At 43.8% G+C, this 21,540-nt stretch overlaps 2 protein-coding genes across 3 annotated transcripts in view; one reads left to right on the top strand and one right to left on the bottom strand.

Moving 5' to 3' along the window:
* LOC121614541 (collagen alpha-1(XVIII) chain-like) overlaps nt 1-12,261 on the top strand; it is a 49,805-nt gene extending 37,544 nt beyond the window's left edge. The window contains exons 26-43 of one of the 2 annotated variants that reach the window (XM_041948465.1): nt 233-295; nt 411-500; nt 934-969; nt 1,075-1,128; nt 1,781-1,837; nt 2,164-2,223; nt 2,475-2,519; nt 5,853-5,910; nt 6,050-6,075; nt 6,560-6,658; nt 6,831-6,975; nt 7,111-7,175; nt 7,363-7,494; nt 7,853-7,951; nt 8,056-8,130; nt 8,288-8,485; nt 8,590-8,705; nt 9,355-12,261. In XM_041948465.1, coding sequence (XP_041804399.1) covers nt 233-295; nt 411-500; nt 934-969; nt 1,075-1,128; nt 1,781-1,837; nt 2,164-2,223; nt 2,475-2,519; nt 5,853-5,910; nt 6,050-6,075; nt 6,560-6,658; nt 6,831-6,975; nt 7,111-7,175; nt 7,363-7,494; nt 7,853-7,951; nt 8,056-8,130; nt 8,288-8,485; nt 8,590-8,705; nt 9,355-9,577 — 1,641 coding nt within the window. In that variant the 3' untranslated portion in view covers nt 9,578-12,261. The remainder of the gene's footprint in view (nt 1-232; nt 296-410; nt 501-933; nt 970-1,074; nt 1,129-1,780; nt 1,838-2,163; nt 2,224-2,474; nt 2,520-5,852; nt 5,911-6,049; nt 6,076-6,559; nt 6,659-6,830; nt 6,976-7,110; nt 7,176-7,362; nt 7,495-7,852; nt 7,952-8,055; nt 8,131-8,287; nt 8,486-8,589; nt 8,706-9,354) is intronic. The other variant, XM_041948466.1, reaches the window with a different exon arrangement.
* A 276-nt stretch (nt 12,262-12,537) lies between these two features.
* LOC121614813 (5'-3' exoribonuclease 1-like) overlaps nt 12,538-21,540 on the bottom strand; it is a 9,839-nt gene continuing 836 nt past the window's right edge. Inside the window, exons 2-16 of the mRNA XM_041948899.1 lie at nt 21,028-21,084; nt 20,696-20,828; nt 20,478-20,547; nt 20,157-20,352; nt 19,943-20,032; nt 19,736-19,819; nt 19,182-19,226; nt 18,747-18,827; nt 18,362-18,499; nt 18,065-18,200; nt 17,784-17,956; nt 17,479-17,592; nt 16,769-16,865; nt 16,441-16,622; nt 12,538-16,348 (exon numbers count right to left, since the gene is read on the bottom strand). Of these exons, the coding sequence (XP_041804833.1) occupies nt 16,001-16,348; nt 16,441-16,622; nt 16,769-16,865; nt 17,479-17,592; nt 17,784-17,956; nt 18,065-18,200; nt 18,362-18,499; nt 18,747-18,827; nt 19,182-19,226; nt 19,736-19,819; nt 19,943-20,032; nt 20,157-20,352; nt 20,478-20,547; nt 20,696-20,828; nt 21,028-21,084 (1,944 nt within the window). The 3' untranslated portion in view covers nt 12,538-16,000. The remainder of the gene's footprint in view (nt 16,349-16,440; nt 16,623-16,768; nt 16,866-17,478; nt 17,593-17,783; nt 17,957-18,064; nt 18,201-18,361; nt 18,500-18,746; nt 18,828-19,181; nt 19,227-19,735; nt 19,820-19,942; nt 20,033-20,156; nt 20,353-20,477; nt 20,548-20,695; nt 20,829-21,027; nt 21,085-21,540) is intronic.

The following is a 21,540-nucleotide window of genomic DNA, read 5'->3' as shown; positions in this document are numbered from 1 at the left end:
TGCTGTCCTTGGGCTAAACTGGGTAGGTACCAGACATACTGCAAATGTTACTGTCACAGATGGTGGTTTTCTTTAGGTTACTTGAATATATTTTTTTAGTGTTAATCCACGACCGATGAACATTTTTCACATCAACTGTAAAATTTACCAAGCTCCACAGCCTTCCTTCTAACTGCTATCATCCTTGCTGAACCTCCTAACTCTGCCTCACTACCCTTTCATCCCTCCTCAGGGCCCCAGGGGACCAAAGGGGGATGTAGGCCCTCCAGGTAGTCAGGGACCACTAGGGATCAAGGTGAGAACTAGACCCCAGAGTGATGACAGAGCTGCAAAGCTCATTCTGGATTATAACAAAAATCATGTCTATAAACAAAAGACATATCAAAACTGTTCTTTCTTTTCACAAAAAGGGAGAGAAGGGAGAGCCGGGGGTGACCATTGCTGCAGATGGATCCATCTTATCAGCGCCAAGAGGCCCCCAGGGGCCCAAAGGCATCAAGGTACAGGAAAAGTGACCCCTTTTGATGCTTACTACAGTAGTAAGTGAAAGTACCATGATGCATCCAACAACACATGCTTCTTCCTGGTTGTCATTTTCATGCTCCGGTCCCTCGCCTGAATCCCTACACCACAGGCACTCAGACGATAAAGAGTCGAGCTCTTCCTGCACAGCACGATATCAACATGTCATGTGTGCACTATGCATGTCAGTCAAAGACAAATTTTACAATGGAGTTCAGCTTTTTGGAGACCTGAATGGGGACCAAATTTGAGGTTTTGTGAATATGGGAAGAACCCCTCAGTTATTCTAGAGAAACAGAAAAACAAGCTGTCGTTGAAAACATGTTTATTACTGCCATTAATCTAAATCTAAACCACATCCTCATCACGTTCTCATCTCACATTTTTCTGTCCCACTTTGTAATGTCTTAGGGGGACCGTGGGTTCCCTGGACCTGCCGGACTCATGGTAAGAAATCTTTTTTAAAAAGTCCCATTTGTTCATGTGAACAAGCTATAAACAAATCTTAATCATAAACTATATAACTGATGTGTACGTCAATGTTTAATTCAGGGCCCAATAGGACCACCTGGACAAAAAGGAGAATATGGCTTCCCTGGTCGCTCAGTGAGTACCTGTTTGTTGTATATTTGTCAGGAAATGAACGTCCCCTTTGTATCCAGAGAGTCTACTGAACCCCTGGTGCTCAAAACTCAGTGTGATGAATGAATGAACAACATCTCTGTCAGTGCCAAAACAGATTTTATTCATTCATTTAAAAGTAGCTTTTCAGCGAGGACCCTTCCACACTTCTCATTACCTGATTTCTAATTTTATCAATCCAATGTTTGAGGTTTCCACATGTTTTCACATCTTGCAGTTTTTGCAGGATTTACAGTAGTTGGCTCTTTCTCGAATGATATATTGCACTTGAATAGAGCACATATAGTGGTTATAGAAAGATAATCCACATGTGCTTGTGGAAGTAGCCACACCTTCAGCCCATTTAAAGTATATCTTAAAGGATTTTATATTAACACTGGCAGGTGCACCACATGCCACTCAACACTTCGTCAGGCTCATGAGGAGCTTCGTTGAGTCAGGGACTGAAATAAGAGAGCTCACCAGTTCATGTACTAATTAATGACGTTCCCAAAAATCAGACACTCAGAACAGGAATTCTTCATCAATCCAAACAGCCCAGGACATCCCAGAACTGCTTAGACCTGGAGGGCGTCAGCACCTCCACTGATGTGTTTCATTGTTTCTCCTTCTGCAGGGACGGCCCGGTTTGCCCGGAAGGAAAGGTGACAGGGGAGACTCTGTCGGCCTCCCGGTAAGAGGAAAAGGAAAGGGGGGAAGAGATCTGTGGTTTTCTTGTTGCCAAAGCCCTGATAAATATTCTGTTTTTACCATTTGAGACAGATCCATTCAGACACCTTTAGATAAGACAAGTCTGTGTTTGCAGGCACCACTGATGTAAACAAACCTGTGACAGCAGGCTGTGACAGCATGTTTCAGTCTTGTGTTTTGAGTTTCAGTGTGGGCGGGACCCTTTTGTTTCAGTTTTCACTTCACTTTGAAACTGTGTGCTGTCTGTCTGTCTGTTTGTCTGTCTGATCGGTGAGAAGAAATAATGTGATGATGTTCTGTCTCTCTCAGGGACCTCCAGGTCCTCCGGGCCAACCTGGACCTCCAGGAAGAATTCTTGGGCTGAACGGAGTATGTTTGGCTTTTTATTTCTCTTATGTGACATTTTCAGTCGGTGGACAGAGATGATGATGATGATGATGATAAACAGCCAACAGTTATAGCCAATGCTTTTTTCACAGACATATGTTTTGCATAGCTCTATAAAACTGCATCTGTAATCTGTAAATGTCACCTACACAGTTTGATCTGCCTCATTCCAGTTGATTTGAAGTTGATTGATCATTCGGTCTGATCCCACTGCTCTTCTTTGAATTTTAAAGACAGTGTTTCCAGTGCGCCCCAGACCGCACTGCAAGAAGGGACGAGTAAGTCTGAGTCGGACCATCTGATTGGTCTGTTTCAGTTTGAAATCGGACCATCCGGTGGTTCTGTTGGTGTGTGGGTGTAGCAGCATGGCAGCTCTCTGGTCTGGGCTACAAACAGCACCCCGTCTCCCCCCCACCCTGTCCATCCTCCCTTCATTTTCTCCTCTCCTCCCCCCCGTCTGTCCTAGTGATCTTTGAAAAGGCTACATGTCTGCGGGTCTGGCCTCAGTTCATCCATTCTTCTTGGATACAGATTGTATCCAGACATGTATTTCATTATCTTACCACCCTGACAGAGATTATAGATCAAGTAGCCACCTGTGAACATGACGTGGCTGCATCCTGGGTTCATTAACACCCAGATGTTCTGCGTGTTTGTTCAATCCGGTCTGATCACCCAGGATGAACGTTAATGCAGGGTGCTAAAGGGGGTCTGAGTCTGAATCCTGCTTGCCTCGTCTGTCCTCGCTGTCCTCGTCATCTCAGGAAGAGGAAGCAGAAAACAGAACTGGCAGTGTTCATACTCATCCTTCTACTGGATGTACATCAGAGTTGGTGCCATGTCACTTTTCAGTTCAATCAGTTCAAAAAGGGAATTTATAGAGAATAAATTGCTAAAATGTTGGCCATGACAGGCTTTTGATTTTCATCTGTTCCAAAGAAAAGCTCCATTGTGAATTGATTGTATTTAAAGTGAGATATATCAAACTCTGGCCTGCCTTTCATCAGGTAGAAAGACAGTGGTGGAAAGTAACTAAGTACATTTACTCAAGTACTGTACTTAAGTACACATTTTAGGTACTTGTGCTCTACTTAAGTAACTTCTTTTTATGCTGCTTTATACTTCCACTGTACTACATTTCTGAAGGAAACATTGTACATTTTAATCCACTATGTTTATTTGATGAGGTTAGTTATGTTGCAGATAGATTCAGATAATCAACAAGTAAAAATGAGCCCCACCTTCACCAGCTGCAGCGTTAAAGTGACACACACACACTTTCTATCAATAATTCAGCAACCCTGTTTCCACAAATGTTGGGGCACTGTGTAAAATGTGAACAGAAACAGAGTGTGATGAACACTGAAACCCCATTTTTAATTGAAAATAGCACGAAGACGACATATCAAATGCTGAATCTCTGAATTGTCTTTTTTTTTTTTTTTTTTGGTTAGCAGCAGCATGTTTGAATAAAGTTGTGTCAGGTTCAGGTTCAGCTCTCTGCTGCATCACCTCTTCTCTGAACAACACTCTGTAAGTGTTTGGGAGCTGAGGAGACCAGCTGCTGTCACGTAGTTCAGTTTCTCAACAGTTCGAGGTCTCCTTTGTCGTATTTTACATTTTATAATGCGCCAAACATTTTCAGTGGGTGACAGGCAGGTCAGTTTAGCAGCTGGACTCTTTTACTACGGAGCCGCACTGTTGGAATAAGAGCAGAATGTGGTTTGGCATCGTGTTGGTGAAATAGAGGCCTGCACTGTCCCTTCCCGAGCCCATGCAGTGACGTCCACTACAGAGTCCTGTCTGTTTTCACTGCAGCGCCGTCTGAGGCCTGAAGATCACAGCCATCAAATACTGGTTTTCAGCCTTGTCCCTTGTGTACAGAGATTTCCTCAGATTCTCTGAACCTTTTAATGACATTATCTACTGTAGACAGTGAAATCCACACATTCTTTGCACTTATTCTTAAATTGTTGCACTATTTTCCAGCGCAGTGTGTCACAGAGTGATGAAGCCCTCCCCATCTTTACTTCAGAACACTCAGCCTCTCTGGAGGCTCTTTTTATACCCGATCATGTGACTCACCTGTTGCCAGTGAACCTAATTAACTGTGAGATCTTCCACCAGCTGTTTTCTTTCAGCATTTCACAACTTTTCCAGTCTTTTGTTGCCACTGTCCAAACTTTTAGAAACGTGTTGCTACCATCAAATTCTAAATTAGGATATTTTAAAAAACATTTCTCAGTTTCAACATTTAATGTTTTGTTTTTCTGCTATTTTCAATCAAATATGGGGTTTCAGTGTTTTGCAAATCAACCCATTCTGTTTCTATTCACATTTTACACAGCATCCCAACATTTTTGGAAACAGGGTTGTAATCCAATATAATAGATATTACTCTGAAATGGACCATTCTGCATAATTGGCACTACTTTTGGTGCTTTAAGTATATTTTGATGCTAATTTTGTGCTAAATTTTGAGTGCAGGACTTTCTTGTTCATTTTTACACATTTTTGCCCTAAATAAAGATGTGAGTGCCTGTTTCCCCGCTGTAGTTAGAAGTGGTTTCAGGCGATCTGCTCTCATGGTGCTGGGTTTGTGGGTTCTGCTTTAAAACGTTCTGTTTGTGTCTCCTGTGGCCTCTGGTGATGCTGCAGTTTCTTCTAGACTGAATTCCAATCAAGTAAACTGGTGAAAGGCGCAATGCAGGGATTATGCACAAATTCTCATCAAAATAGCAGTCGGTGTGCAAAGTTCAATACAATAAAATTTACATGTGGGATTTGATGGAAAATATAATTTCATTAAAACCTACTCATGACGGTTTGTTGGACATGATAAGTCTGATTGGAATTTGGCTCCTTTTTCTCCAAATGCCTCTTTTTAGGTTTTCGGTGTGGTAGACGGGCCCCTTCATAAATGCATGAAAAAAAACCTCTAAACTTTCACCTAACAGATAAAATGACTTATCCGTCTTCAATTATGCGGTCGACAGATTTGTATGTTAAAATCTCATTATGTCTGGTATGGCCTGGTTCATTATTGAAACTCAAAGCCATATGTGAGCAACCACACATATTCCTCAAAATAACACTACAACGGGTAATGATGTAACTCAGCCATGCCAGGGTGCATCATATGTGGCGTGTGCAAATCATCCCGAGCTGACAGTTGAAAGTGCTTTGAGTAGCAGCAGTGGTCCAGGTGTGGTCTGGCAGGGGCCAATGACAGTTGTTGTAAAACACATTCCCCCATTAAAGAACAGTCTGAATTCCCCATCATTCAGATCAGCCGTTTTAACCCTGTCCCCTAACCTGTTGTACTTTAACCACCACAGCCAGGAGGGGGCTGTTCGTGCTGCCGTCTCGAGCATGCATCCGCTGTATTTAACAGGTGTTTTTGCAGAGCTGACAGTAATGTTCTAACTACGGACGCCTGTGTCGTGTTTGACTATTTTTAACATGTTCGTTACACACGCTTGACTTAAAAATGTATTCAGTCCATGTGTCCAGCAGTCTGTGCATTGGTGCTGGCTGTTTGTCTGCTATCAAAAACGTGCTGGTATCTGTGTAATGGGTGTGTGTGTGTGTGTGTGTGTGTGTGTGTATAGGAGTCAGTGAAAGGAGACAAAGGAGAAGTGGGACAACCTGGAGAGCCAGGAACCCCTGGTAAGAGCTTTACAACGGACAAGTCTCATTTACTGCCACTGATTGTCTCTTACAATCTGGGTCCACATTTGGTTTAAACAGATTTGCTTAAAAACATATTTTTGAATGGAAAATGACTGCAGCATTTTTTTTTTCTCAGCTCCCGGGCTTCCAGATGGAATTGTGGTGAGTACCAATTCACCATATACTATAGGTCATAAAAAATGGAAAAATGAAAAAGGGCATCAGTCCAGCTTCCACATAAAAAACACACACTGTCAACATCTAGATTATTTGAGTGAGGATTCAGGTCCTGTTAAAGGTGCACTGATTAGTATTTTTATATCAACAATGGATCAGATGACTGTGTGTTATGTGGAGAGGGATGCTCGTATTTAGAAACCCACAGAGCATTTTGGTGTCTCTCAGCTCACTGTTTTGGATTTTTATGGCTGAATTTACTGACTTCTCATTCAGTTTGGCTGACAAGTGAGAGGCTGTGATTATCTTTATAAACAAAAAGTTAGTTTGATAGTTTGAGATAGTTTGAGAGAAGGAAAATCAAGATAATATAATGACAGTGCAATAAGCGTCTGGATCCTCCGGAACTTATCTTTAAATGGCCTGTGGGTGATCTATATGTTCGTCTCTTTTTTTATGGATCCCTCAGGGTGCCAGAGGTGATCAGGGATACCAAGGTCAGAAGGGAGAGAAGGGTGACAGCGGTGTGCCTGGTCCTCCAGGACTGCCTGGGAGGTCAGGACTTGTGGTGAGTTCTATAATAAGAAGCTACATCCCGAAAATACTATTCTAATTACATCAATCAATTATCAATAATCAATTATTCAGCTGATTCAGTTTGAGTAGCAGAGAGTGAACACGTGCAGCTTGAATGAAAATCACTTTGAAAATACTCTTTGTCTGATTGTGTGATGCTGCAGGGCCCAAAAGGGGAGTCCATCGTTGGTCCTCCAGGACCTGCTGGTTCTCCGGGTCAGCCTGGGGCCACTGGGTTTGGACGACCTGGTCCCCGAGGGCCGCCAGGGCCTGCTGGACCCCCAGGGCCTGCACCTGCATATGGGTCAAGTATGTGCATGTGAAGGCGAGGGATGGCGGAAACCTCAGCTTATATCCATAAAAGTTATGGATCAGACGTTATAAACCTCGTGTTTATGCATGAAATGTTTTTAATTCAATGTATTTCTGATGCGTCTTCATCAGCTGTCAGCATCCCCGGACCTCCTGGCCCCCCCGGCCCACCAGGGTCTCCAGGATATGCCAACCCGGTAAGATACCTGCCACCGAGCAACGCTTTTTACCCCTGATCTGCTGTATCATGTCAGAAATACTAACTAACTCTGATCTGAAGCTTTATTCTAACATGATTTGCCTTCATGTGGACGCTGAGCTATAACATCCTGTCAGAGTGTCCTGAAGGCACAGCACTGATGCTGTGATGCCGTGTTCATTCAGGTGACCACCTACAAGACGATCCACGCTCTGAACAGAGAGACCCACCGGGCTGCAGAGGGAACACTGGTCTACGTGTCTGAGAAGGGAGGCGAGCTGTACATCAGAGCACGCAACGGGTGGCGCAAGATCCAGGTGTGTGTTGTGACCTGTTTGTTTGGTTTGACGTGTGGACTTTATGCTCCTTCTCTTAATCATGTGTTATTTCTTATCACTGTACAAACATATAATATCAGTGTTACAGAAGGTAAAATATGTCACCAACACCACCTGTTGATGAGTCGTAATTCACCAAGTTCTGAATATGAAGAGCTATTCTTAACTTTGAAACTGACCTACAGGTGGTCTCCATGTAACATTTGTGTCATTATCTAAAGAGCCATTTAACCTGATTAAAGCAGATTTGACTGCTGGGATCAACATGGGGCGATAGCTGTGAACCAGAGTCTGGATGTGTGTGTGTGTGTGTGTGTGTGTGTGTGTGTCCTTTCAGCTTGGAGAGTTGATCCAGAATGGGCCGTCCTCACCAGCAGCATCTCAGGCCCTCAGCAGATCTGGAGAATGGGGCAGACCACACAGGGCCCACAGCCAGGTTCTCTCTCTCTCTCTCTCTCTCTCTCTCTCTCACACACACACACACACACACACACACCTTACATATCAAAGTCAACATAACTTCCTGTTTTTGTTGAACAGGAGCTTCAGGAGGGCAGCAGAGGATACCAGCCCAGCTATAATGTTCTACCACAGACCTTCAACGCTGTACCTGGGGTGAGCAAACACCTCGACACACACCTACCAGCACACACATGCATGCACACATACTGAAATTCCTCCGCCCAGCACCAGCCTGACTCCAGCACGCCCGGCTGATGCCAGATTTGTGATGAGTAATGTGTCGGATCCGCTGTGTTCTTCTCTGCCTCAGCTCCACCTGGTCGCGCTGAACACCCCGCTGAAAGGGGACATGCGAGGCATCCGGGGGGCAGACTTCCAGTGCTACCAGCAGGCACGCTCCATGGGGCTAACAGCCACCTACAGGGCCTTCCTGTCCTCGCACCTCCAGGACCTGGCCACCATCGTGAGGAAGGCGGACCGCACTGACATGCCCGTGGTTAATCTGAGGGTGAGGAGGAAATCATATTTCCATTTAGTTTCATTTAAAGATTATACAGATTCACTTCTTCTTCCCAGATCATTCAGTTCACTTTTATCCGTCTCTCCACGCAGGGTGAAGTGTTGTTCAGTAGCTGGATGTCCATCTTCTCTGGGAATGGAGGCACGTTTAACCCGTCCACACCCATCTACTCATTTGACGGACGCAATGTGATGACTGACTCAGCATGGTGAGTGTGTGTGTGTGTGTGTGTGTGTGTGTGTGTGTGTGTGTGTGTGTGTGTGTGTGTGTGTTTCATCCAAACTGATAATTTTACCTTTTCCTGTTCAGGGTTGCATCCCAGCATGCATCTGGTGACAGACTGGGTCAAACAAGTGTGCTTCACAGGTCTAGAAAGGTTTTCAAACACATTAAATCGTAACACTTGTAACAGACTCGGGTCAGGTTGGGGTTATTAATGATTGACCTAACCTCGTGTTAATTCGTCATGCATAATATTTATCAGATTATGAGTCATTCTGAGGAAATTTCTCTCTTTATTTCTTTCTCTCTTTGACTGTACAGTCATCTGCTTCCACGCATGTCATGTGTAGCAAGTAGGCGCACAATGCCTAAGAGAAGGAAGCATGTAGCCAATGTGTTGCATTAGCCTGACATGCTATCAGGCTAATAATGGATGAGATAAAGAAAGCTTCAAAGCTTAGTTTTTGATTGTAAGTTTGGTCGCACCAGTTAGGTTCAGTCAGGTCTTAAAAACATGTGTAGGGGCCTGGTTCTGATCTCAGCTTTAGGCCTTCACAGAGCTATAAACACCTGTGGGCAAATTAGAGTTACCTGATCTGCAGGTTTCACCAAGTGTCTCTCCCTCGTTCCCCCAGGCCAGAGAAGTTGGTATGGCACGGCTCCAGCGCGGTGGGCATCCGTCTGACCACTAACTACTGCGAGGCGTGGAGGACAGCTGACATGGCGGTGACGGGCCAGGCCGCGCTGCTGCAGACGGGACGACTGTTAGGACAACACACCCGCTCCTGCTCCAACCACTACATCGTGCTGTGCATAGAGAACACATATGTGGGGAACACACATCAAAGGAGAACCTGAAGAGGACAGGAGGGGAAACACACACACACACACACACACACTAACACATGCAGGCATGCTGAAGGTGCAGAGTAGAAAAAGCGACACAGCGCACATACATTTTCATTTAAATGGGAGACACATGCAGGCACATACACACATTACGATGACATATCAGTGCATGGAATTTACATCGGCGTACACAGACAAAAGGCACTTGCGTTCATACATGCAGGTGAAACACACACACGTTAACATGCAGCAGGTGCCAACACGACACACGAGCAACATGCACGCACATTTCAGTTCTTTTCACTTTGTTAAGCTTCATCTTTAGTGCCAATGTGTAACCCGACACTTCATAATGTTGCCACGCATCTGTCCCAGTCTAGATTTAAGTTATTTATATTCACTATGAACATGTAACAGCATTGGGATTTACAGTGTGTGTTGTGGAAAGAGAGATATCAGCAGAGGTGAATAACTTAACAGACCATACCAGTGTTTTATCACCACAACTACAAATCCTTTATACTTTACATTTCTGCTCATCGTTTTCAAACATGTGTATCTGGAGTATTTCTCCTGCAGTTCCATGCAGCCGTTGGTTCCCATCGGTTTCCCAACAGAACAAAAATGAGCTACCAGACTCTTGGTGGTCCATCACTGTGAACATCAACACCTCACAACAACAACATCCCTACAAGAGTAACGTCGACTTGATGTTCACTGTGATGGATTACACGACTTGAACAAAGAGATGGAGACCACCGGCTGTCGAGAACAGGAAGAAATACATGAAATGTTCTTTAATACAACACCAAGATTTGCAAAATGGTCCGCTGTGATGTAAAGTACACAGTGTGATTTAAGATTTCTGGGCTAAAACTTGTCAAACCATCAGCATAAATCTGTGTTCGATTTCCTTTGCAGGGAAAAAGGTATTGTAGTATTTATTAATACTATTATTCATTTCTTGACATCTTTTTTATGTTAATGGAATTGAATTTGGTGTAAACATGGTCCTTATTTCAGTCTCCTTTCTAAACATGACAGTGTTAGTTTAGTGTTGCCTATCAAAGCTAGCTGGTTTTGGAGAGTGGTGAAGAGAGAGGCTGTACTTACACTGCAGGTTGTGCAAGAAATAAATCATTTCGAGGCGTTTAGGATGAGGGTTTCCCTCTAAAGGGCAGCATTGTATATTTCTGTTCTTGTCAACGAACCCCGTGAAAACACCAAAACTGTGTTGGTCCGTCCCTCGATACTTTCCTACACTATCTGTGGTTCTCAGCCAGAACACCACTGGTTGCTAAAGAAGGCGTAAATCTTTCAAAACAGATCAGAAGTGTTAAGTGTTGAAAGCCTCAGTAAAAGGTTATCACTGTAGTTATAATCAAATGTTACTCACACAGGAGGAAATAGAGTGCATTTGTTGGGAACTATTTTCAGCTGCGGATTAATACACATTTGGTGCTCTACTGAGTATTTACAGCAGCAGGACAGTGTATGAGGGATCGGGTGAAAATAACCTACAGTGTGTGTGTTCATGGAATGAAGAAACATGTCACCCAGTCCAACAGCGCGGCTCACTGATGTGCTTTTAATTGCTGTTGGACAACAGTGGAACTCTATGGTACAGAGGATGGAGATACACCAGGCTTTGGATACACACACAATACTTGTTAGTAGCATACGTTCACTGTTGGTTTGGGTCTTTACATGGGATTTGTTGACATGAAGAAAGAATATAGGTTATTACCAGACTTACATTTTAAGTGTGAGCACAATGTGAAATAGGAGGAAAACATTTGGTTTACTGCACACGTGTAATGAGACATTTCTTGTGTCAGACTTTTTATTTGAGTGACTGCTACCCTCTAATGTTGGACACCAGTGTCCGTCTTTTTCTGTCATATCTCAGATGTAAATACAGTTTATGTAAGTGACTTCCTCCAAGCAAAGTCAACAAATCACAGCATCGTCTATCCATGTTTTTCAGGCCACTGAAAAGCCAAAAACTGGCTGGAATTTACCAAAAGAAAGAAAAAAAAAAACATTTTACCACTATGATCTCTCTAATGGTTCAATCTACAGACATTAAACAAAAATGAAAGAGATTGGTCATGCAGACGAACCCCCTGCTGAAAACATGTTGACTCACCAACTTCGCTCACCTTGTGTTGCATCTATTTATCAGTTGAATTATTAATTGGCATCCCATAATCCAGTATTAAATATTGACGTTCCAAATCAGGATAATAGATCAATTATTTCTTTGCTTTGGTCCTGCTGCTTGCAGTAAAGTGATTTGAACTAGTCTCAACATTAACATCAGTGCTTTAGCATTAGCTTTAGAGTTGAAATCAGCGAGTGATTTTCATGTATTTATACAGTAGCAGGACTTAGTGTGAAAATCTAGCGAGTTCACTTTCAGATTTTGGTGAAATTGGAACCTGTACATATATATGTGTGTTGTTATTGTCCAAATGTTTTGTTTTTTTTACTCAGTAGAGGCAGATTCTGTGTGGTGCACACTAAATGACTGAAGATTTTCCCTCACCGGTGAGACGTAGGCCTGGCTGAAAGGCACACAAAGTTTGAAATGTTTTCTTTTTCAAAGTTACTTTCCCTGATGTCTGATTCTGTTACTGTTTCAACAAAACTTGAGCCTTGGAGGAAAAAGGAGGATTGTACTGACTGACTGGTGCTCACTGAATAAATGTCTTATTTTGTGTTGTTTTTTTAATGTGGAGACTCCTTCAGTGTTCTTCAAAGCATAAATGTTGCTCCCCAGTCTCTTTAAATTTGCAGTTTAAATGAACACATGTTCAAATCCTCCCAGCAGATATGAAGACAACTCTAAAATTTCTATAGTTTTTTTTTTTCTTTCAATGAAATAAGACTTTTTTTTATTGTGGGATCTGATATTTCTGATGCACTTTCATGAACTGAATGAAAGTCAAACCAATGAAAACAGGGTGTGCGCAGAAGTATGAACACTTTAATCATCATTTCATATATTCAGTGCTTAACAGAAGAAGCAATCCAAAATGACTTGTATGAATGAAAAGTTGAATTTATAGGAAATAAAAAGGACCCTTGCTCTGTTGTTTTTGCTCCAGCCTTGCATGGTCTGGTTAGCAAATGGTTAGCAACCTCTAGCTAATGGTAGCTAAGCTTATTGCTCTGAAAGTGACGTTGACTGACTTCATGCCAATGCTAAAAGCTAGCACAATGGTCATATCAGAGCACTTCAGACTGTAGCAGTTAAACCCCTGAGTGTACTGAACTGAGCAAAGGTGTGTTTCATTCCTTCTGAATTGAATTTTTCATTAATAGGAAGCAAATTTTGTTGTTTCTTCATGAACACATAAATGGCCTGACTTAAAATGTCAATTAAAACATTTTAAAAAGTAAGCGGGATGTCCGGTAGACGTATGGATTTAGGATCCATCATGCAGTTTCTGAGGCCAAAGGAAGCAGCCACGCTGTAACAAAAGATTCACTTTAATTAAATGGGTATGTACAGCACATTCCTGAATTAAAACAGCAAGTCATTATCTCTGCATATGGAGAAGTCTCTACTTTGTTTCACCCCCCCCCCCAAAAAAAACAAACAAAACAAAAACAAAAAACAATAGATACACAACAGGTGTGCTTCAATTTCCAAAATGTTTTAAAACCTCCCCTTATTGCACCAGAGTCATACAGACTTGAGTCACAGGGTTGGCGTAAGGACTTCTGTCTTAAAACAGCAAACACCAAAAACATACTGTACGCATGTGTCCCAAAAAACAAGGACAAAGAAAATAGGCTTCACGAGTCACTGCAGCTGCTTCCATCGCTGCAGCTCCACCACAACCATGACTGAAACAATTATTACTCAGATTGCTTAGAAAAAAAACGCCTATAAAAACGGTAGCCATAAAATCCATAGCTTCAAAAAGAAAAAAAGATCTTTAAAATAGAGAGATTTTATACGCGTGCATGTTTGTGTAGATAAGTCCAGACGTGTATAGAGGTTCATAATAAAGCAAAGAATTTAAAATAGCCAAACAGCTTCAGAAAACCACCAAAACTAGGAAGAATGTTCCCAAAAGCACCTTGGAGACACTTCATTTAGCATCATTTATATGATGCAACTATAAACAATTTAAATAGATCAGTACAACACTGAGAACGCTGCATTTTCACAGATCCAAAAATAACTTCTGGGAGCGTAAGGCATCTCTGTACATCAGTGCTTTCTTTTGTCTTTCTTAGCCAAGATAATCAATGATAGTAGAGACACATTAAAATGAAAAGTTTGGACCAATAGAAACTGTCCTGTATGCGACATCAGAACGGAACATCAGAAATAGAAATGTTGGTTTCAATTGAATATGAAGTACATACATGGGACATTTTTCCTATCTTTATTCAAGAAAAGCCCAATATTCCATAAACTTATCAACTGTGTGAGCTCCCATATTCACAAGAAACAAATCTGTAACCTTAGCAGTTAAAAAATACACTCGTGGAATCAAGAAAATAGAAATAAAGAAGGTTGTTTTTTTGCGCCTGTGTAAAATCAACCACAAACTCTGGTGCTACTCAATTAAAAATATTGGAAAGACTGACTTTGTATCAAGATGCTTTTGGAATCTGGCAGTGTGAAGGTTCCTGTAGGTCCAAACAACCCAACAAGTGTGACTGATCATCGGTCAAATTCAATCTTCATAAGGTCCAGCTGCACGAATAAAATGGACACATCTGGCTATTCTAACGCTGTTTGACTCTGGGCTATGTGCTGGTGTTAAGCTCTGCCATGGCAATAACATCGCACGTACAGTGTGTGTGTGTGTGTGTGTTTGTGTGTGTGTTCCAATCAATTCTAATGTCTAATTCTGCCATGTGTGCACTCACTTTTACTTTGGCTGTGTCATTATGGCATAAACAATAGAAAAATGCAGCAAGGCGTCAAAAGCCTGAAGGAAATGAAAGGCTGTCAGACTGGATGGGAAGCAAAGATCACAACACAAAGAGAAACATTCAAACAGATGAACGATGTTGTGCCTGATTAACACCACTGATCCAAACCCGACAACGCTGATGATAGAAGGCCCAGTTTGATCCAGAGTTAAACACTAACACCCCCCTAAAAAACAAAACAAGGCCAAGGCAGCATCATATGCATTCAAGCTAGTTTTCTAATGATGAGCAGGTGAAGAGCTTAGCATTTACTACGTTTACGAGGAAAGCAGGAAGTAGCCGCCACTGCTGTGCAAATGTGAGGGCGTGAAGAGGGCTTCAGAGGGGAGAACCAAGATCCGAATTCGATTGAAGAGGTTTCACAAAACATCGAGGACTATCAGGAATATGATAAATCTCAACACATCTGGTCTCAAGTCTCGGCCGCCGTCCGCACGCAAAGCAACATTTGAGGGAGAGGGACGATGCAACGACTGACCGGAGCGGCCGAAAGAAAGCAACATGAATAATAACAATGACCACACTGATTTCTGATTCTATAGGCTGCGTTATTCCCCAAACTGAAAACTCTTTTTCCTCTGAGCCACTTAGTTGGTTTCAGTGTGCTGGCGTCAGAACGTGGCTATTCAATTAAATTTTTATTTCCCCACTTGGATTTTCTCTAAAATGTACATTTAATGAAGACGATGCACTCTTAAGGCAGTGTTTCACTCCACTCCTCTTAACCAGAGCATGGGTTTGATTTTTGGAGCTCCGGCCAGCTGTTCTACCAGCTATGATGATCTGTTGAGCAACATCATAAGAAACAGGTGCAAACACGAGCAGGACGGATGTTTACGGCTGAGTGTTTGGGTCACGATCACTGACGGTTTGCTTTTGTTGTCCTGCTGGACCAATTTTGAGCATCAACACTGATGGAATTAACAGTCAGAGCTACAGAAATGAAATGCGAGGTATAATAAACCCCAGTTTTCCTTTAAGTGCGCTGAATAAAGACTAAATAAGACTTGAAGCTGCTCAGAAGAGGAAACCAACCTCTATAAGGAAAGACCCAAAGAAGAAAGAAAACATCCCAGAATGCACTGGATTCCTTTCCACACCAGTAACACATTCCACACCGGGAACACAGAACCACAACAGCCATGTTTGGTAGACTTTGCTTCTCTGACAGGAGTCAAGTGACGAGGTGAGGGGAGCTTTCGGGTCGTGTCTTGAGGCAGACGGCGGAGTCAAAGTGGGAATCGCTTTGCTCACATGAGGAAGGGAAACGAATAAAACGACGTTTGCTCTGCGCCCTGGCCTCGCCTGAAGCTCTACACGGAGATGATGAGCGTAAAGACACTTTCACATTGACGAGGTTTTGATCAGAGATGCTGAGTCAGGCTTAAAACAGCAGCTTAAAAACACCAAACATGCCTCTTTCTCCTCACACACACACACACACACACACACACACACACACACATCAGCTCATCACTCAGAGACTTTAGCCGCCTCGAAGTTGACGGCCAGCTTTCTGTGCTTCCTCTTGGAGGCGGAGCCAGGGGTGTGGCCTGTTGCTGGCATGTTTTGTCGCGGGGGCGTGTGCGGGGCCGCTGTCGTCGCGGAAAGGCCGTCTGCTGGGCCAGGACTGGACGAGGAGGGGTGGCTGTTGGTGGAGTGTTGGTGCGGCTGGTCGACTTTACCGCTCTGAGCCTGTGATTGGCCAGGGGGCTGGTTCTGGCCTCTCTGTGACTGGTGTCTGGCCACGGTTTGGGCGGCACTGTAAAACTCTCGAGTTTCCTGGTTCTTCTTGTTGGCTGAGACTCGCTTCTTAGTCACCTGTCAGGTTCAGAGGACAAGCAGGGAGCTGGCTTTAAATGACCGTATCAGCACAAGACAACAAGAAGGAAAGAGCAGTCCACAAAGTCTACCTGTAATGGAATGAACTGGTGGTGGGAGGCGACAGGCGGCGCTGCTGCAGGCTGGTGGCGGGCGGCACCGGGGAAGGTCCCTGCTGCTCCACAGAACGGTTGGTTCGGGTGGTGGTGAGGGGGCAGCGTCATTCCCCACAGAGGGGCTGGGGCGTAACCCTGGGGAGGCAACAGCAATCCACCTGGAGAAAAAGAGCATTCTCATGAGAGCCCCTCACACAAAAGCTTCAATTCATTTCCTGCATTTTCTATTTATTGAAGGACAGCTGCTTCTATCGCAGCCTCGGCAACAGACTATGACATCCCACGGTCAGCAGGGAGGACTGACCTTGTTGGTTGAAGACAGGGTTCATGGGTGGGGGTCGTATCTGACCCACTCCTGGGTATAGAGGAGGTGGGAGGGGGAAGCCTGATCCCACTGAGTTCTACAGATGAGCCAGAGGACACAGACAGAGACGCTTTAGTTGTACATCTGAACATTAACACCTGCTAGGTTTTACTTTTACAGCCTCTTCTGGAAACCATGTTGCCTGACCAGGCACAGTTCGTAATGTTAACGGGGATTGTTCGCAGCCCATCATCTCTAGACTGGATTCTGGTTCTTTCTTGGCTCTTTCAAGGGCAGATGGCCTTACAGCAGAGATTATGAAAAGCTAATCAGAACAATCAGAGAAATTCTGGGGCGCTTTGACTGAATCATGCTGGATTTGAACCAGTGACAGTTTGACAGTTCTAATTTATGGGCCACTCTAAAGAAGCACCACCTCTGTCCCTGGGGTGGATGTAAGGCCACAATAAGCCAGACAACAAATAAAAATAACACCACTGATCTTCTGAGTGCCTTTCAGACTCTGTCAGGTGGTCTTTTCCTGCATTCTGCCCCTCTTCTAAAAGAATCTATTCATTTTGGTCAGTTTTTACATCAAATGATTTGGATCAAAATTTTAAGGTTGCGTCTGATGAACGATGACTTGTGATTCATTTCGATCAAAATAAGATTCATAAGTGTGCCTGTGTGTGTGCATGTGTGTTGTGTACCAGTCTTTGGAGGGCAAAGAAGGCAGCTTTCTCCTTGGCATCATTTTCTGATTGGCACTGTGGTCCGTGAACCATCAACCCATTGGACAGCTTCACCTGACACACTACTAGACCCTGTGGGGACAGAGGACAACGTCAGTGCCGCCACACACAAACAGAGACACACTAATGTGCAGAACAGCTGGATGATTTCTAGTACAATTATCTGCAGTTATTTGTGAAAGGTGTGTAATACCCAGTAGAATATGACTCCAAACACATTGTAAGACCACATTTTAGACGTGCGCAGCATTACACTGTGTTACCTGTCTGTTGCCTATGTAGCTGAACTCGGGTGGTGGCATTCCTAGCCTCACACAGACACACGCCAGCTCTGACACCTTGCTGTTCAGCGCAGCATTGGAGATGTTGGCGGAGGGAGCAGACGCAGGAGATGCTAATACAGCTGCATCACCGTGGGGGATGTTCATGTTAGCTGCTGAAGGGAGAAGAATGCCAATATGGTAGATGCTGCGTTCAGGTACATTCTTTTTCTCCAAATGTCTTCACAGTAAACTTGCCTGTGGTGCAGTAATCAGTTATGTACCTAGTTTCTTGGACGATCGTCTCCTGTTCTGCTGATGACCACCGAAGGCGGCGCTGTTGGCCGCCTCCTGGGATGAAGGACTTCCTGTTCCAGCGCCGTCAATCTTTAGCATCTCCTTCAGCACCAGCGTCCCCTTCTACAACAGACGACACACATACCCAGTAGAATCATGCTAACCTGACTAAATGACCAGTGATATAATACAGGTTTGCACAATATCACAGGTAGTTCTGTTACAACTAGCTCATCTCAAACATCTTCTTCATGTATTCTGCTTATGCATTACATGGCTCTCACCATGGCGAAGGACTGCGGAGACAACGGGCCATCTGACTGGCTGGTGGGTGCTTGTGGAGGAGCAGGAGGGGGTGGGGTCTGCTGGCTACCCTTAGAGATCTTGAGACTGGCTATCAGGTCCTCAAACTCGGTCGCAGCCTAAGTGAGAGAAATATGTGAAGAGACGGGAGAGTGGACGAGGAGAGAGACTTTAAAACATACACTGAGGACACATTTAGAAATGTCCTAACAATATTTTGCCCATTGTGGTTTCAAACAAGTGACTGGCTGCAACCCGACACGTGTAGAGTCCCTTACAGCTCAGACATGCTCATAAAGTGGTGGAAACAGAAGGAAAACAGGCTTCGGTTAAGGAGAATAAAGGGGTTTAAGTTTGTGTTTGTACCTTATTGGCTGTGTTCTGTGAGGGGACAATGGAGTTGACGTCTTCATTTTTCTTCAAAAGTTTGATGGCACCAACTGGGGCCTGCGAAATACACACACAAAGCAGCACGATTGTAGCCACACGCTCACACACATCTATAAATAGAAGCAAAGCACACACATACACATTAAAGCAAAGGTCTGCATCCAAAAATCACACCAACACAACTCACTGTACACACACACATAAAAATACAGAAAGCTTCTATGAATCTCCCTGACATAAAACCTTAATCCACATCTCTAATCCACTGATGGTTCATTATTACAAATTAACACATAAATCAAAATCCAAAAATTTCAGGCTGACTCAGTGTGATCATCATCAAGCTTCAATGAAATCGCATCCTGGATGCTGGGGGCAGCGTGCAGGTATGTTCTGTGCAACAAAACTTACATCTTTGTTGGAGTGCTGTTTCCCACCCTGTTGGGACTGTCCTTCCTACAGTTGGAAGCACACAATTATTTATTTATTTTTTGTAATTGTAACATCTTTACAAGTGGGAGACCTCCCACTTTGCACTGACGCATGTATATTACCTTGCTACCTTGAGCTAACGTGCTGCTTCGAATCAAAACTACGTGCTGCTGAAAGTTTTGCCTGAGTTCTTGCACGAGTTTAAATCCCCTCCAATTCATGTCTCTGCACTTATTTCTTACTTCTGCTTGATCATGGAACTAGAGGACTGGCTTTAAACATGACTGAACATGTGATGAAATCAAGTCTTCCCTGTGGAAGTCTTACAGTCATTCTTCTTCAGGTGATCTCCTTCAAGTGCTTTGCTATTACAGGTTGAAAACAAGCCGATATGGTTTCAAGGTAAATAACAGTTGGCCTTCTTTGACAGGCGTCTGAATCACCAGGTGATTTGAGAGCAATACTTACACACAGATCACAAACGGCTACAGCATTACATTTCACAAACGTCATATATAAAGCTTCAGACTTACATTATTTTGCCAGTGAGCAGGAGGTTTGTGAGGAGGGCCAGAGCTCTGCAGAGACTGCCACACATTAATGTACTCCACTTTATTCTGGACAAAGAAGTAGAGAGAGACAGAAAATTGGAAAATGTTCAATATATATCTGTTTGGTCACATGGTGAAAAGGGCACATAGAGGAGAGAGGTGTCTAAGCACAGGTGGGCCTGCACTTACCTTGGCCTGCTGTTTCTGGATGAGACCCTTAGAGGGAGAGTTCCTGTTGCCCTGGGCGGCTGCCTTCACCACACCGTGCTTGTTGTTATGCTGCAGATAAGGAGCAGAGAGGCGGAACGAAGAGAGACAGAGGGTTGAGTGACAGGTCAGTAGAAAGGTCAGAATGTTTTTCAATTTCATACAAAAAAATAAAATTGTTCAGCTCCTCTCTTACCTGTGTGGGCATAAAGGGTGAACGTGGAGAGTGGTTCAGGCCGCCCAGCTGACGCTGTGAGTTGAAGTTTGTGGCTGCGGCGGGCTGAGGTTTGACGATGGCGGTGAGTTTGTGGGAGGTGTGATCCACTCGGGCTCCGTGGGAGAGGTTAATGAGAGCGCAGGGGGGGAGGCGGTAACCACGAGGCGACGTACACCTGAGGACACGCGCCAATCACACAGCAGTCACAGGTCTGCTCTGTATGTGTGTGTGTATGTGTGGAGTGATTTGTGTGTAATTCTGAGCTGTTCGTTTGCACATACACCTAGTCAGTGTTACTACCTGATGTTGAGACCTCCAGCAAATTCTTCATCAAAAAGCACTTCATACAGGACCTCTGCCTCACGCTCCGCTGGAGCCACAAAGACAGACAGTGAGAATGATCTCTAAAATGTGTATATTTCTTCTTTTTATCATACAAACGCACATTACCTCTAAAAAAAAAAGCTGAAGCTATATGAAGAAACCAGGACGAAAGAAGTGAAACATTGTGTCCTCACCTCCTTTAATGCCGATGATTGTTCCTCGGAGTCCCAGTGGGACGGTGAAGCTCTCCCTGGTGTTGACGACTCTGTCAAACAGGCGATACTCTGAATCCGGGTCTGGAACCACGCCTTGCTGCTGCTCCAAGGGCTACAGCAAACACAGGCAGTCATACACACATGTTCAGTACTTTGTAAACATGTGTGTGCGGCTCAATTAACAGTTGTTTTATTCTGTTATCCTTTCAATCAGCTGACTTCATAAGGACAGGGTTTAAAACATCTAAAAGCAGTGTGAACGCAATCATATTCACTTGTCATGACGTGTGCAAACAGGCAAACATACTCACCCTGAAGAGGAGATGAGGCTTGACTGTCACACGGACCTTCTTGGTGCTCTTCTTCACCTAAGACATGGAGAGTGAGACAGAAATAGAGGATAAAGAGAGAGGTGTGTGAATTGAGGGACAGCAGGTATACACAGCAGAACTTGCGATTGTTAAGTTACAGGTACTAATATTTTTGTACTGGTTGCAATATATGCTATTCAAACAACAACTTGTGTGAAATGATCCTGTATCAGTAGGTGGAGATACAGGAAATGAGGTTTGTTCTTGTGCACGGAGTTTGTGGTGAACATGGTGGTTGCCAATAAAGCAGTTGTCGAGCAACGTGAGTAGCAGATGATGGTCAGCAATGACAGAGTCCAGCAGGCTTTGACGAAGGGAAGCCATATAAAAGTTGGATGAATGAAGTAACAATTTGGACCAGAGTTACAGAACTAAAAAAACAACAAAGCGCTTGCTGTGGTTTTGACGCTGTGTGAAAGAGCAGGAGAAGCAGCGTTGGATATATCGGAAGAG

The sequence above is a fragment of the Chelmon rostratus genome, chromosome 12 (assembly GCF_017976325.1).
Source record: "Chelmon rostratus isolate fCheRos1 chromosome 12, fCheRos1.pri, whole genome shotgun sequence".
Lineage (NCBI taxonomy): Eukaryota > Metazoa > Chordata > Actinopteri > Chaetodontiformes > Chaetodontidae > Chelmon > Chelmon rostratus.
The sequence above is the reverse complement of the archived record's forward strand: the minus strand, read 5'-3'. Positions and strand labels throughout refer to the sequence as shown.